The 17525-nt window shown below is 48.2% G+C and overlaps 1 protein-coding gene across 1 annotated transcript in view; it reads left to right on the plus strand.

Moving 5' to 3' along the window:
- The window catches only part of LOC111153033 (vesicle amine transport 1 like), a 133576-nt gene that overhangs the window by 23851 nt on the left and 92200 nt on the right, over positions 1 to 17525 (plus strand). The window contains exon 3 of the mRNA XM_022511838.1: positions 3395 to 3610. Coding sequence (XP_022367546.1) covers positions 3395 to 3610 — 216 coding nt within the window. The remainder of the gene's footprint in view (positions 1 to 3394; positions 3611 to 17525) is intronic.

Below are 17525 nucleotides of genomic sequence, written 5' to 3' on the forward strand. Positions count from 1 at the left end.
GAGGCCAGAGAGGTAATGGGACATGGATTCAAGTCACCAGATCTTCACGCCTGTTCCCAACCTGCAAATGCTGCAGAGCTAAATGCAGAAAGGAAAATCCTATAGAGGCAACGCCAAAATGCCCTTGGCCTTGAATTGGAGCCTGCGGCTCAGGCTCAGTGCATCTGAGCCTCAGTACACTCTGAAAATATCAATATGTTCCAAATTCCCTGGGATGAATGTCTGAAAAATCTCATCCCACACATCAATCTTTTTGTCACTGGTTTCCAGATAATACAGCAGAAAAGTGTTAAGAAAGACGTAAACGCACTTCCACCTTCCTTTCATATGACTTTGCATTTTCTGTCCCCAGGTTAGCAACAGACCCAGAGGCAGCGCCATCTCTCCCAGCAGTGCTGTGTATGAGGAACAGTATCTGTTCTTCAGTCCTCCACCTAGTCCCGAAGAAGATCACACTCCTCATGCTATTAATCCTGAGCCTTGCACAAATACTCCATTATTTTAGAATATAACAGTAGACAGTGATGTCATTGGCCTCGGTTTCGAAGGAGGTCATACAGTGCTTGATTATATATTTTTCCTTTATATGTGATCCCTCTTGCGCTGCTTAGGCCTGGCTTACTTCCTGTCAGTCCTCTCCTTCACCCCCAGTCTGGGTGCAACTTAGGGGAAAACCGATACTAATATTCTGCCTAAAATTTTGACTTGAGATTTTCTTTTTTTTTTTTTTAAGATTTTATTTATTTGACAGAGAGAGATCACAAGTAGGCAGAGAGGCAGGCAGAGAGAGAGGCAGAGAGAGAGGGGGAAGCAGGCTCCCTATGAGCAGAGAGCCCGATGCGGGACTCGATCCCAGAACCCTGAGATCATGACCTGAGCTGAAGGCAGAGGCTTAACCCACTGAGCCACCCAGGCGCCCCGACTTGAGATTTTCACCACGACGTCAGAGATGGACTATCACAGGGCAGCACAGTAATTAGCTGTGGTCTGATGCATTGCAGGGGAGGCTTACGAAGTTGTCTCCAGAGGCACAGCCATAAAGGAAAAACTGGGGCTCCGTCACCCAGCACCGATTTCTTTTTATTAACAAAATCAAACAAGGAGGTGAATTCGATATTTAAAAAAAAAATAATAAGCTGCCTGCGTCTGGACTCAGACTAGATCCGATTGTGATGGCTAAACCACTCTTGGCATTTTTATAAGGAAGCGATGGTGCAAAGTTGAAGGAGAGCCCTGGAGCGGTCAGCCCTGCTGGGATGGCTGTGACCGTCACTGTCGAGGGGGCTGAACTACTCTTCACTGCCCTCTGTGTTGACACTGGGGCCATCAGCTACCCCGCGGTACTATGTGTCTTTGGGTTTGCACGATGCTGTGCAGAAGAGGATGCCAGTGTTAGAACTTGGCTATCCTCCGGTCCAAGCGGGGACCAGATTGGACATTTAAGATGATAATTCCCAACATTCAGCCGCTGGTCTTCAGCCCCTCTAGGGATTGGGACACTCACTGCTACGGGGACAGCCTCTCCTTTACATCGGTTCCTTCATTAGACAGCTGTGCATTCTGCTTTGTGAGACACAGTGGGTCTGTGTTTAGTGTGTGATCATTGACCTGTGAGTTCCATGAGACCAGAAACCAGTCTGTTACAGAAATCAGTAACACTGACTGTTCTTTCTTCACCTTGCATGCATCACTGTCAAGTATACTGTATGTATATTATGTTACTTACTTTCCCTAAGGACCCCTTCCTAATACATGGAAGAAACGTAAAGAGTTACACTAATATTCCCAGAGGTGGTCGGTCCACCTGGCGTGCACCCTGGAGACTCTGTCTTCTTTGTAGCGCTTGCCCCAGGTGTGATGGATTAATCATTTGTATCCGGAGTCCCCCTTGCGAGACTCAAATCCTGTCTCAGCTACTCCCTAGCTACATGACCTTGGGCGTGTGCCTTCATCTCTCTTGGCCTCCATTTCAATGTCTGTAAAATCTATAACTGTTCATCTGTAATGTGAGCTCTTACGGACCCATCTCAAAGGAGGCTTCTGTCGTCATTTGTCGAGTAGGGAAGGAAGGGGAAGAAGAGAAATGCTAAGCTATAGAGAAAACAGGAGACTCCGTTATAAATACATAAAACTAAAGCACACGTATATAAAAGCCATTCATTTACTGAAACTTCACTCTGACCACAGCGATTTGAATGTTGTGTTTGAAAGTCACAGTCCAAGCAACTAACATCAAAGGGCAGAGTGGTTCAACTTCACCAGCGCTCCACAGCTCCTACAAGCTGCTCCCATTGGTTCACTCATTTCTGTTTCCCTTTAATGACGATATGCTATGAAAACACTTAGCAATCCATCATAACTACTTTAAAGAATGCTTTTTTCTTTTTTTTTCCCATGATGTCTGGCCATGTAAACAACTGATAAAAAGAACACAGTACTCAGCCATGCCTTCATAGGGGTTTTGTAAAGATGAGATGAGTTAAAACATGCGATGCCCTTAGGACAATGCCTAATGTATAATACGTGTCCAAAAAAGGGCTAGTTGTTTGTCACACCCCATGGCACCCTCCTGTTTTGCTCTAAGTAAGTCTGGTTGTTCTCGTTCAGTCTTCTGCACTTCGATTTACACACGCCTCTGATGTACCCCATCTCACGTCTACTGTGATCTGTAATCCGGTGCCAACCTTTGATACAAATGCCCCAATAAACTAGCCTGGCAGGGAATCCCTATGGAGTGGCAGAAAACAAATGAGAGTAGATTTTACTCTCAGTTCTGCCTGTTTAAATTTCCTTATGGCTTAGTTCTCCTCGACTCCAAAACAGAGATGAGATGCAAGGCTGAGTTGGTAAAATGAGCTTCCGACACTAACATGCTACGGGTGTGATGTGATGACATTGTACATTTATGCATGGGAAGGGGGGTAGAGAACCTGGCTTCCATGGCCTCCAGCAAGTTTTCATAGATGAGCTTCAGAGCATCCACGAATGCCTTGGAATTGGGAGGCAAGTGAGAGTGAGCGTATTTGAGGGTTTGGTTTTCTTTTGTTTTTTTCTGGGAAGGAATCTATAGTTTCCATTAGGTTCTTAAAGGGATTTGAGAAGTCTTGGGGTGCCTGGGTGGCTTAGTTGGTTAAGCGTCTGCCTTTGGGTGAGATCATGAGCCCAGGGTCCTGGGATCGAGCCCCACATCAGGCTCCCTGCTCAGTGGGTAGCCTGTTTCTCCCTCTTCCACTCCCCCAGCTTGTGCTCTCTCTCTCTCTCTCTCTCTCTCTCTCTCTCTCTCCCTCTCTGCATCAAATAAATAAAATCTTAAAAAAAAAAAAAAAGGAGGATTTGAGAATCTTTCAAAAAAGAGTAAGAAGCTTCCATTAACCTTGTGCCTCCCCATTCCCAGATCGGAGACCGTGTCATGGCATTTGTCAATTACAATGCCTGGGCAGAGGTGGTCTGCACGCCGGTGGAATTTGTCTACAAGATCCCAGACGACATGAGCTTCTCGGAGGCTGCTGCATTCCCCATGAACTTCGTCACAGCCTACATGATGCTGTTTGAAGTTGCCAACCTTCGAGAAGGAATGTCCGTGCTTGTGCACTCGGCTGGCGGCGGCGTGGTAAGTCAGTTGGTTGTGCCTCAAAATCATAAGGGTGAAGTGGACTGAGAGCCAGCTGGCAATGAGATTCCTATGTGAGCTATGTCCGTTAGTGGCTGTGATCTCTGTGGTTCTGGATGAAGCTCACGTACGTGGCAGAGCTCATACAGATGACTGTGTTGGGGGTAGGATGAGCGTCTGGAGTCTGAGAGGTCTCCAAGATGGCATGTTAGGACTCAGTGGGTCTCGGAGATGGTTTCAGTATTGGTCTCACAATGGACTGTTACGCTGATCATTATGCGATGCCTCATGAGTCATGCACTACTACTATTATCTGGAGCACCAAAATGGTGGATGACCTACTTCTTCGATAAATCACCATGGATTCTAGGTTGTTCCCATCATCATGACGTCCCTATTCCTTTGTGTTCTGATATCTTTTCTTGAGTGGGAGAGGTGAGTGGAGGTTGTATTAGCACACTGGGAATGACACATAAACCTAAAATGCCTGGGAGAGTGGTAGAACATGCTAGTATCACCCATCAGGCGTGTCTTTGATAAGGGGAGAGGAGAAATAACGGAAATACAAAAGTGCTGCCTTGCAGATCAGGGGTGGTGGAAATTTCTTCTGTGGTTTGGATACATCTCAGTGCCAGTCAGTCCGTCCCTACTGCACACCTGCCGCACAGCAAGGACTGTGTTCCCATCACAGTCTACTGGGGTCCACGTAGAACTTTAGTCTTTCTGAACGTGAGAGATATGATTTGTTCATCCAACATGTATTTACTGAATACACACTATGTTCTGGATTCTGTGGGTTAGAGATTAAAAAGATAAGTTCCTAATACAGCCTTTAGTAGGGTTTGCTCTCGGTATTGGTGGTTCCATGGTTTGATGAGCTCAGAAATGAACTCGTATGCTTGGGTCTATCTCAAAGATGTTTTCATTGGAGGTTCTGCCAAGATTCATTTTTTTTCTTATCTTGGCTTTCTACGGCTATCGAAACCCTACCTGGTATAAAGGATGTTTCTGTTTTCCTTTCCAAGAAGGCAAACTCACACACGAAAATGTGAAGGCAAAGACATGAAACTTTAGGAATGCCTTATGAGGAATATATTCCATCGCATTAGCAAATGTGCTGATGTCTTCTGACCATGAGTAAAGATATAATAAAAGCTAAACATGCTTAGAAAAGAAATGGATTTCAGTGCCAGTGAATCTACTAGCAGCAGGCAAGCCACTTAGAATGCTGGCATTTATGGTCTCCATGTGCTCAGCATACCAAGTGCCGGAGACTTGTTTTCGTGTTGTCAACACAAACTCCAGTCTCTACAGTGGTGCTGTACCCAGTTTTGCTGGGGACCAGTGTTTAAAACATTGGCACTGATGAGGTTTCCTTTTGTATGTTCATCTTTTTTTCATTTTGAGTTTGTTCCTGGAACCAAGAGGGGCATGTGTCTCACTCTTGGGGGATAACAAAAGTTTTCAGCATACCTTATTCTGGGCTTCTGGACACTAAAACAGTAAGATCCAAAATGTCAGACAGATTAGGCAAACGGGAAAGGACCAATGAGATTGGAAGACAAGTAGGTGCCCATAATGCAGACTCTGACGTCCTAAAGCTTTGCTGCAGATCCTTCCTTCCTAACCAGCCACACGAGCTAGTGTTCATTTGAGGGAAACAAACCAATTAGTGGGGGAACCATAGCTAGTCCTGTGTTAGGAGACTGGAAGTAGCTCTCTGTGGTTTCTCATAGGAAATATATGTGGACATGCAGTAAACCACCCTCCCCAAGGCTGTTAAAATAAATGCAACTATTTCCGTGATGCTTGTTCTTATGGTGTGCCCTGAATGTCAGCTAATAGCACAAAGTAAAGCAACATTTAGTGAGAGCAGATACCCAGGGCCAAAGGGATGCGGTCTGTTTTAACCTATGGAGAGTTTAAAGATGTCATTGGACGGCCCAGCTCTCAAGTGAGTGGGTCTCCTCGAATGATGTTTCTCCCAACCGAGGTCTGACTGGTGGTGTGCAGCACTGAGTTCAAGGTGGCCATTAGAGGACTTTCGGCCAACTGCACGTCCATGTATGTGAATACTGAACCAAGCTGGGTGGAGCTGATGCTCTCTTACAAAAACCAAGGAGTCCCAGGGAGAGCCCAGACCATTCCATTGCCCCACAGTGGAAAGAGCAGTGAGTCACCCCCAGAGCTAGATTCCTCCCAAGGAACAAGCATATGCAGCTGTCATGGTGGGGGGGCGGGGCTCCCTAGGGAGTGCTTTTTTAGGCACTACCTGGGATAACCTAGGAAGAATGGAGGCGCTTCCCATCACTGTTGAACAAATCTGGTAAGTGCAGCCTCTGCCCGTGATTGCCGTGCTAGCAGGATTATGACCTCCCACTGACACCCACGTCCTCATCCCTGGCTCCAGTAAGTATTTTCTCTTGCATGGCAAAACAATTTTGCAGATGTGATTAAGGTAAAGACCTCCAGATGGACAGATGAGCCTGGAAGATCCAGGGGTGCCCAAGGTCATCGCAAGGGTCTTTAAAGATGGAAAAGGAAGGTAGAAGAGTCGGAAAGAGATTTAAAGATGTTGCACTGCTGGCTTTGCTGATGGAGGAAGAGACCACAAGCCAAGGCATGCGGGCGGCGTGCAGGTGCTGGGAAAGACAGGAAAATGGGCTCTCCTCCTGCAGCTTCCTTAAGGGACACGGCCCCACTAACACTCTGAGTTTAGCTTAGTGAAAACCATTTTGGACCTGTGATCTCCAGGACAAAATACAACTGTTTTCTTTTGTTTTGTTTTTGGAGCCACTGTTCGTGGTGATACGTGGGAAGCTCTCACTGCAGCCTCAAGGGGAAATGAGTGCAGCCACATTCCCTGGGCCGCCTCCCTTCTCACTGCAGAGGGCCCACAGGTGCCTGAAAAAGATACAAGTAGCAGGAAGCAGAACTGGGATTCACACCCAACTCTGGCTAATTCCAAAACCTGTTCTCTCCATTCAACAACCCGGTCATGTCCCTGAGCTCATGACCTGAGCCAAAATCAAGAGTTGAAGACTTAAGCCACTGCGCCACCTAGGTGCCACTATCCTAATTAGGTCTAATCAGTCATCTTGGGGTTGATAAGGGCCTTGCGACCAGGAATTTGCTGCCCATCCCATTTAACAAGCTGGTAGGGCCCGGACTGTCTTGGTTGGGATGTGCTTGGTTTCTGCAGGGTGGCATTGCTGTCACTCACGGTCCGTTGTGTCTGAGTCTGACATTTGATGCTTTCCAGTTTGGGGCATTCTTTTACCTTTTCATCATGTCATCTGAACAGAGAGGCGCAGCCTGTGGCGGGCCACAGATCTTGGAAAGGAAAGCAGAGCTCAGCTTCCAGACAGACTTAAATGGCTACTACTCAATTATTCAGTTGTACTCATTAGGGATGGGGCACTTCCCTCTGCCACTGAAATCACTGGGAGGGAGCAACCACAGATGGGAGAGCCCGGGTCTTCGGAGGGGGCACCCGAGGCTCCCCCACCGCAAATGGTCCTCTCTGAATGGCCGACTCACCATACGTCATGTTAACATTACACTGGTAGAGCCTGGGGGGAGTCGGGGTCCTCCATGTGCTGGAGGATTTGGACCTGTCGGATAGTCATTCCGTTTTATCAGAAAGGACACAACCATCTGCAGAATCACTATGTGAGAATATTTTGTTGAAAACAAAATCATCATTGATCACGGAAGGCCCCAGCCTCAACCTAGCCAGCAATGCAGGAGCCGTGGGGAGCCCTTCTGCATGGGACAATTTTCCATATCTTATGATTCAGTCCTTCGTTCATTTGCTCATTCTGCACAGAGGTACAAGGGCCTGCCCAGTTCCAGATTAGGCACCAGGCATTCAACAGAGAAAAAAAACAGACTTTCTCCTTCCAGCAAGAAGCCCTATAAATCAAAAGTGGGCAAAGAACTACAGAATCACAAGAATAACTTTGCCAAGTGCCGCGAAAGGGAGATCCGAGCCCATACAGTGCTTCTAAGAGGGAAATGACCTGGGGTAGAGGCGGGGGAGAGGGGAGGCAGCGGGGGGCGGGAGAGGCTTTCACAAGGAAGTGGCCTTTGCACTGTGATCTCAGGATGACACGCAGGCACCCTGGACAAGAGTGGAGGCGGAGGTGGAGATGGAGGGTAGGGCATTCATGAGAAATAGAGGCAGGGGTAGGTATAAAGAATTCCAGACAACAGGGCATTTCTTATACCCACCCGCCTCTCCCTGCCCCTCCTCCTGGTTTTCTCATGGCCCCCGCCTCTCTCTCTGCCACTTCCCTGCAGCCCCCATTTGATTGCCTTTCCAAGCAGTCTCCCCTCTCAGGGCAGCTCCGTACTTGCAGCCAGCACACCGATCTGCTCCTGTCGCCCCCTGCTTATACCCCCCAGAGACTCCCACTGTTGGTAGGTTCAAGTTCAGTCTCCTGGAACTTGTCTTTCTCTCTGGCCACCTGCCCCCAACCCTCTTCTTTCAGCAACACCGAAGGACTCACAGCTCCCACAGGTGTGTGGCCGAGCTGGCTGTCCAGCCACATTCAGCGTTTTCAAGCCGCCTTCCCCCACCCCTGGCCCTGTGTCCAGCTGGGGCACACACCTGAGCTCAAGCCAATGGGACATGGCAGAGGTCACGTGATGCCCACCACTTGCAGGCCGGCCCTTCCTGTGAGACCCTCCGTGCTCTCTGCCCTCCCGTTTCCCAGCAGATGCCAAAGCTGACCCGGGAGCTTATGCCTCCCACTGCTAGGACCCTCAGTGACTGCAGTGACTGCCTTTTCATGCCGTGTCCTGTCCCTGCCCCACGGCCATTTAGACTTTATGCGAGCAGGGGGAGAAAAGAAACTCCTGTTGTCTTAATTCCGGAGATTCCAGGGATCACCTGTTATAGCAGCTAACGTGGCGTTCCCGTTGCCCCCCACACAGAGCATCTGGCTCTCCTGCATCCCTGGGCCGCGCCCACCTCCTCCCTCTGCTGTCCCTGGGGTAATGGCGAAACCATGGCCCCTGGAGGCAGACAGTCTACGTCCAAAGCCCATCTCCTCAGGCAGGCTGCTCAGTCCCCTCCTTCACATAATGGAAATACTAACATTACATTTACTCCGCAGAGGGTTTCTATGTAGGTTAAATGAGGTGATGCTTAGGAAGCACTTATCATGGGACCCGACGCAATGTGTTAGCTGTTATCATTATGATTATTACGTGTTGGTTTGCCCATCTTATCCCCTCCCCCAACCGGTAAGCCCCCCTCTATCACAGCACCTGGGTCTTACTCTTTTTGGTACCTGTTTCTTGCCACTTAATAAGTGCAGTAAACATCTGTGAATCAAAAAGCTGTCACAGGCCATGTTCCTATGTTCTAGAAGAGTTATCTGCCGAGCAAAGGAGAGCCCCATCATTGAGTTAATCCCAGGGGGAAGTAAACAGCATTCCTGGTGATCCTGTACATTTCAATTCTCTTAAGCAGTCCTCCGTGATCTTGCTCATGCCGTCCAACATTCTGAATATTCTTTTTTTTTTTTTAAGATTTTATTTATTTATTTGACAGAGAGAGATCACAAGTAGACAGAGAGGCAGGCAGAGACAGAGAGAGAGAGGGAAGCAGGCTCCCTGTCAAGCAGAGAGCCCGATGTGGGGCTCGATCCCAGGACCCTGAGATCATGACCTGAGCTGAAGGCAGCGGCTTAACCCACTGAGCCACCCAGGCGCCTCGGACATTCTGAATATTCTTTACAGAGTTTTTTTTAAAATCTGCATTCTGTGTGCATTACTCATTGAATGAGGTGCCCTTTTCATGGCCCCATGGCTGTCCTACCTATCACCCTCTCCATCACTCCATGGTCCAGCTATCCTTAGTCCGTATCCATCCCTGAGCATCCCAACTAGCGTGATGTGCATGAGACCGTAGGGCCTGAAGGACACAAAGACGGACACCAACTTGTGCTGAACAAACACTAGTTGTGTAGTAGAATCGTTGAGAGCGTGACTCATCGTGTTCCTTGTAACAGCTCTCCCCTGTTGGAGCCCAGTGGACAGCACACGGCAGTGAAGAGATGAAGCATGAACTCTAGAGTCAGACCCCAAGCCCACCTTCACAACTAGCCTAAGACTCAGTTTCCCCATCTGTAAAATGGGCTGATACTAGTGCCAGCCTCAGGTAGTACTTGTGAACTTGGGGCAGTGCTCGGCACAGGACAGACACCCAGTGAAATCCGGTGATTATAATTTCCTAGGTTAAGGGGCTCAGTGTTGCTTCCAAGGCTGCGGTGTTCACTAGCAGGAAGGATCAAATCTGAGTGCACTCAAATCTGAGTGCGAATATCCAGCGCCGGGAACTCCCGATCCCACAGCAGTGGCCTCGGAAATGTGTGCACCTCCCCTCGTTTCTTCTGCTGGCCCCACCTTGTACCCTAGACACAGAGGGCTTCACTAGAGCAGGACCTCCTGCTCCCCAGGGGCTACAACACTAGGAAACGAAGCCTCTGAAAATTTAAAGGGAACAAAGTGGTTCTGTCATATCCTTCATGAATAATCGAAGTTACGAGGATAAATGGTATGGCAGCTTAAGCAGCAAGGGCTGAGCCTAACTCCGGGATGGTTAACTCCTTGTTCTCTGATGACCCCAAGGAAAAGGCCCTCACCTTCCTAAATGTCAAAGGTGCTTCAGTGACATGTCACGGAACAACGCCCCACCTCGCGGCTTCTGGAAGCCTCTAGGGCAGCCGCTGGTGCTTGGAGCCCTTACGTCAGCAATATGCCTTCTTGTTAAGGAAAAATATATCTAGGAACACTTCTTCCAAGCTATGTCTGTGTCTGCAAAAGCCTCATTTGATCTTTATTCTAGTTGCTTTTAACTCCTTTAGAGTAAATCATGACTGGGTCAAAGAAACTATCTTTATCATAAATATTATAAAGGTTAAATTTGGCCTCGGAGATGGGATTCATTCATTCAATCACAGTTGAATAAATGTATCCGTTCACAAGGGGATGAGGGCTGAGTAGATGGAGCCCAGTCATTTCCATCCACTGCCTGCGAGGCAGATACTATCACATCCCCACTGTGACAAAGAAACGGAGACACAGAGAGGTTAAGTGACTTGTTCCGGGTCTCACAGCCACAAAGAAGAAAGAGCTCGCGTGTGAACTCAGGCCCCTCTGAATACAGACCCCACGTTTTCAAGGACGAGGCGGTGCTGACAGTTTGGCAATCCTGGGAGAAGACCTGCTTCTGCTTAGAGTGAGCTGAAATGGATTCTACTCCATGGGTTTTGTTGGCGGGGGGTTTCCCCCAGGAGCTGAGGACGACCTGGGGTTGGCCCAGGAACTGAGGGGTACTCAGAAGGAGGGGAGGATCTTGTGCTGACAGGCCCAACTAGTCAAGCAGTCATGCAGCCTGAGCACTCATGGGAGTTGCCCTTGATGTCAACTGTCCGGCTGAAAGTAAGCGCCGGCTGCTGTGTCGGTGAAGGCAGGGATGGTGTGATCTCTTCATCCCCATATCCTGAGCACTGAGCCAGGACCCGACACAGGTTGTCAGCTGAAAGACGTTGGTAGAGGGAATGAAGGAAGAAAAAGGGAAAGGGAAAAGAAGGGGGCCAAAAGGGCAGCATTGAAGTTATGGAACATAAAGGCCCAGATCCCAGAGTCAGAGCTGGTTTTCATCCTAGTTTCTCTGGTTCCCAGATGAGAGACCTTGAACAAGTACTTTAACTTCCTTGGACCTTGTCTCTTCATCTGTAAAAAAAAATGGGTATAATACCTATCTCGTCATTTTTATATGGTGTTTTAGAAGAGCGTTATGTAATGGGCTTTGTATGCTATCTGGTACCCAGAAAACTCACCTGTCAGCAGTTATGATTAGGATTATTATTACCATCATGTTAGTATTATCATTATCTGATTAGCCAGCGGGCAGCAACCAGTACAGTCAACTCGTGTGCTTGAAACCTAGAGCGACAGGCAGCTAAGGCCCATCTCAGCTCCCTTTGTGGGTCTTCCCTGACAGCCGGCTGCTGGGTGACCCCGGGAATCACTGGGATTGTCACACAAGCCCCCTTTCAAACATCACTTTCCTCAAACATTAAGACATGATTAGACTTTAAGGAAAATCTAGCTCCATAGTTCCAGCCATTGGACACATGCCAAGAACTCCAAACACATCAACTGGTCTTGGCTGAGTTGATGGCGCTCTGGGGACCCATCCACTTCCCTGGCGACACACCCAAAAGGCCACAGTTGCTTTTCAGACTATTATTGCCCTTATTAAGATGAAAAATCAATTCAGTGGGGAAAGAGGGAGCTGCATGGCCAGAAGCAGCCTCGTCTGTTCTCACAGACACCACCAGGATGTCGGCCACATGTCTGGTACCCAGCGCCCCGGCTCGACCCTGCGGCTCACTCCATGACACTCAACACTGTCCACCCCTCACGCCACTCAACACACACACCTGGGCTTCTCAACTGTGCGACAGGATGCTGAGGTGAAATGGAAACCCCGTCTTTCTTACATGAGCTGGAGTTCTTCTCTCACCCTGCCCCATCCTTCCCACACTTAGTCATAGCCCCCCTACCCCATCTCTCTCCTCTCTCTCTCTGCCTGGGCTCTTTCTCTGTGTCTGTCTTTCTGTTTCTCTGTATCTGTCTCTCGCTTGCTTCTTTATTTCTCTCTTTCTAGGTGCCTTTCTCTCTTCTTCCCTCCCTTTCTTTCTCTTTTTTCTCCTTTCTTCCCTCTTTCTGTCCCCTCCCCCCCGAAGCCTGCAGCCTTGTGGATATGGTACACATTTCCCTGCCGGCAGGACAGGTCTGTAACTGTAGAACACGGGACTCAGGCACCTGCTTGACCCAGAGAAGACTGTGCTTAGGAACGAAACTTAGAGCTGGTCCCTAACAATGAGGAGGAGACCAGGAGGTAGGCATAGTGGAGGAGGGAAAGGTGACAAGGACGGGCAATGATATGGAATCTTTACATGTGCAAGGAGCTGACCAGGACAGGAGAGAAGGAGAAAGAAGTGGCAGTGAGTGACGGGCAGAGAAGTGACCACATAGCAACCATGTTGATAATTCTATGCCTGTCCTTACCCTAAAACCCACGTGGAATCATAGACAGTTTTGAGCAGAGACTGAACTCGTGGTTGACATTTTCATAAGCTCCCGTGTTGCCAGAGGGGGAAGAGATTGAAGGGGTCAGGGTGTCAGCTGGGTGACGTAGAGATGGCTGTGTTCCAGACTGTTCTCTCCAACTTCCCTCATGAGAGCACTTCAAGAGGGGCAGTATCCAGGACCCTGTGCTTTGGGCTGGAATCTTCACAGTGTCAAGCCCGGATAATGCTTTCCCATCCCTGTGCCAGCCAGAACATTGGACTAACTCCACGACATGGCCCTGAGCTGGGTCAGCAGGGCCCTGGGCTTTAGGCCTCTGTGGTGGGCTTCGCCAGCAGCATCAAGGACAAAGAGGTGACGTTATTCTGGGATCGGCTTAAAGAAGGGAAACTCAAATAAAAGACTAAACCTGTATTTCTCTTTTTGGGGGCAAGTTATTTAAACTCTTGGGACCTCAGCTTCCTCCTCCTCATCATGAAATGTTGAAGTGAGCATTCGGTGAGCTGATTCATTGGTTCCCAAAATGTGGTCCCTGGACCACCAGCATCACCTGGGAGCCTGTTAGGAATGCCAGTTCTTGGTGGGCCCCACCCCGGACCTACCACCCAGTCAGACATTGGGATGGGGCCCACAATCTGCATTTCAACAGGCACCCCTCAGAGGGACGCCAGTGCAAGCTCCTGGCTGAGAACCAGTGTATGGAGAGCTTACACAGAACAGAAGTTCAGGAGGAAAGAGACATCACTGTCACCGTGTGGCGGAGCTCCGGCACGTGTAAGGCCCGGGAAACACAGATGCAGGGAGAGCGTTAGTGTCGGCGTCCGTCCCCCGCACCGATGCGGGCTGGCTTCTGTTTATCTTGGCACAGAAGTGGAGAGTCTTCCGTTCCAGACCCACCTGTTTGCAGCTCCGTCTCAGCAACTGACGGGATGGTTTAACCCCATTGTTTAACCTGCCTGAGCCTCCGTCCCCTCGTGTGCCAGGCTGGCACGATGGCACCACGCTCCCGCTGTGGTCCCTCAGTCAGCGAGAGGAGACACTCCCCAGTGCCAAGCCACCCTCCGGATGAGCGCGTGCGGTAAACGGCGCCCGGGATGCGTCCATGCCACCCCCCCCCCCCCCGCCCGCAGAGATAACGGTAACGTAATAATGCCCTTGTATGCGCCTCAGCACTTCCTAGTAAAAGCAGACACAGACCAGGGAGTCAGAGCAGGACCTGGCACTTAATACCCACTTAGCTATTTTTAATTGTTCTGTTGGAAATGACGTTTTCATTGCCAAATTCCAATTTTTCAAGTTTTATGAATTTTATGTACAATATATATGTTACAGAGACACGTAAAATTAGGCATGGCAATGTTGGTTTTTTTTTTTCTTTTTCACAAGCAAGCCGTCAAGTGCCCTGCACCCATTCTTTTACTGATGCTCACAACGACCCGATGAGGTATATTCTATGGTCATAACACATTCCGAGATTTGGGAAACCAAGGCTTGCTCAAGTGAAGTCAGTTATCCGCAGCCACGCGGCTGGCCGAGCTGGAGGTGGATTCACACTCCGATGGGTCCTTCTCCAAGAGTCTGTTTTAAACCATGACGGTAAGGCCAGGAAGTGAGGATGGTGACAGCAGGTCCAGGTTTACCCATCTGCTCCATGCTCCTGCCTGCTTGCCTATTTTGGGAGCATCGAAGCGACCTTGCTGCCTGCTGTCTTTTCCGATGGCATACAGGGTCATGTTGGCCTGACCAGCCAGGTGGCAGTAGGGGCAGGGAAGGTGGTGGGTATGCATCGAGCCACTGAGGGGGAGGGATGGCCACATTACTCCCTGCTTCCCCAGAGCCCCGACAGAAGGTCAAGCCTAGTAGGGTTGCCAGATTTAGCAAATATGGATTTTTAACTGGCAATCCTTACTTCCCAGGGGCCCTCTGTGTTCTCCCACAGAAAGTTCTAACCCTTCCAGGGAGTTAATTACACTAGGGAGGCTGAAATCCTGGATTTAGGCGATTAGGAGCTACATCCAGTGAGGAATGCATTAAGGACGGCAAATATTTTAAGCCTCAAGAAAACGCACTGAAAGGAGCCCTGTTCTCTAGAGCCCAGCCCCAGGATGAGAAGCAGCTACGAGTTCAATGCCAAGACCTGGACTCCCCTTCCGGCACCATGCAGAGGCCAGTTCTTACTTCCTGCTTCTCAGGGCTCTTCTGCAGCCACACAAACCCACAGCATGGAGAGATGACAGCACCCAAAGCCCGGGGCTAGGGACGATGGTGGAGACGAGGCTTCCTCTGCCAGGAAGTACATGAGGCAGGTGGTAGATTCTATTTAATCACTCAGCAGACCTTTACTGAGCATCTACTATGTGCTAGGCAGCATGCTAGCTGTCTAGAAGGCAGTGGCACATAAGGAAGATAGTCACATAGCCAGATAACAAATACATATACATATATACATGTTTTCTACATATGCATATATGTACAAGTATATATGGATATTTTATATGTGTGTATGTATATATTATATATCAATATATAATATATATTTATGTATATATATAATAAAGAAAGGATCAAGATACTATCATTGAGAATAAGTAGGAAGAGAGATGCAGATTGAATCTTCAAAGACAACCTCACTGAGTGACATTTAAGCAGAGACAAGGAGGCCATTATGTGAAAAGCAAGAAAGAAAGCTCTTTGTGGGCTTCAGAAAGCAGCAAACCCCCTAGGCAGGAATTGCCAAGGGTACTAAGTCATTGTAAGGGGACAGTTCTCCTTGTCTCATCAGGGTCACTACCCACTAGGCTTTGTGGCAGGCACCCAGACGCCCACCCATGCTGCCTCCCGGAGGTCGATGCACAGTCCGGGTTCATGCCAGCGTGCACGGAGGTCATTTTCTGGTTTGAGTTTGGCCCTTGTGTGGGCAGGCTGGTTGCCTACGGGAGTGACTGCCCCTGGAGCATCCCTCAGCACATGAGTCAGGGGGTTGGGGGATAAATTCCCGGAGCTTCCTCCCCCTTGGTGGGAGGATAAGCATTAGCACCATCCACACAGCCCCTCAGAAGTCCCCACGAGGGATGAGTCCAACTGTTCACCCGTGTAAACCATCTGACTGGCTTCCCCTTCTCCCGGGCTTCTCTACCCCACTTCCCCATCTGACTTCTTCATTCCCATCTTTGGGATTCCCAAGTAAATTACATGCACACAGATCTTCATCTTAGGGTCTGCTCTGGGGAAAACCCAAACCGTCTGAACAAGTCATTTATGATCAGTCAAAGGTTAACTCAAGCAACCCTCCCCATCATCCCCTCAGCCACCTCCAACCAACCTCCATATCTACTGTCATGCCTGTCTGTCCATCTTCCCCTTGCAACCACACACTTTTCAACCCAGCAGGCTTTGCTAGTTCACTTAGTTCCTCTGCCTGGCAAATTCTCATTCATCATTTTAATGTCACCACCTCTTAGAAGCCTTCCCTATGCTTTCATCTCTGTACCTTCAACATTGTTTTACTGATCTTGTTTTCACCAGACTCCATCCATCCATCCATCCATCCATCCAACAGATACGTATTAACTATGTCTAGATGCGAAGCACTAGCATGCCATACCTGTCCACAGGTCCTCCTGTCTAGACGGATCTTCCTGATGTCAGAGTAGGTCTTAGGCGCCTATCTCTGTGTTTCTAGCACACAACAAAGGATCCAGGATGGAGTGGGTGCTTGGCAATTGTTTGATCAAATTAAACTGATGAACTTCACCTGTTCCAGGCAGACAGCATCTGTGTAATGATAATGAGATTTTTAATTATGCAGAGGAGGATACATTTATTAAGTATGTACAATTAATAAATGAGTATGTTTTCATCAAATTGTGAGCCACATGGAGGCACAGTTCCATTAGTTAATATAGCTTGTAGGTCGTTAAACCAGAGACCATGTTTGATTTACCAAAACCAGAATGTATTCTCAAAGCAGAAACGGCCCTTGGCAAGCTCTATTTTATCACTGTGGATCATAGAGTCTGGAATTCCTGCTTTGCCATCCAGCCTTCTCTTTAGAACTGTGCTAACTAAGCCTTCTGACCTCAAAATTTCATACTGGTAGGGTTGCCATTTAAAATACATTACGCGACCCTACCCACGAGCAATATCGTCTAAAGAAAGAGTCAGAGTTCATCGAGTAAGGACCCAGCCTGTATTGAAACACTGAGCATCTACACTTTGTCCAACAATGCGTTAGACACGAAATATACAGCAGCAGATAAAACAGATTTAGTCTTTGCCTTCTGAAACTTACAGTCAAAGATCTATGTACAAAGATGTTCCCTGAAATACGGCTTATAAAAGTGTGGCATTATTATTTCCTGTAAGACAGGGGTTGGTTAAAAGGAATTATAATAGATCTACATAATGTCAGATTCCCCAGCCATTCAAAATGATGATGTTAAAGAATTTTTCATGACCCACAAAAATGCTTACAATATAAGCTTAGGAAGAAAACAATAATCAGGACACACAGTGGTATATCCAGTGTGATTCCAGTTCTGCGGACAATCAAATATTGATGTCTCTATGTTGTAAAACTCCGGGCACAAAGTAAGCCAGAATATATAGAGGATTTATCTCTGGGATATGGCATTGTGGTTGGCATTTTTATAGTTTCCTGTATTTTCCCAGTTTTATTCTTTACCATGGGCATGAACATGTGTTGCTTTCATAATAATACTTTTTAAAGAGCTTAGTAGAAATCAGAATAGATCCTTCCACTGCAAAATGTGGCATTTCATCCTCTTGCGTATCAGAAGAGCTT

This window comes from Enhydra lutris, unplaced genomic scaffold, assembly GCF_002288905.1.
Source record: "Enhydra lutris kenyoni isolate GAN:26980312 unplaced genomic scaffold, ASM228890v2 scaffoldscaffold30, whole genome shotgun sequence".
In the NCBI taxonomy this organism is placed as follows: domain Eukaryota; kingdom Metazoa; phylum Chordata; class Mammalia; order Carnivora; family Mustelidae; genus Enhydra; species Enhydra lutris.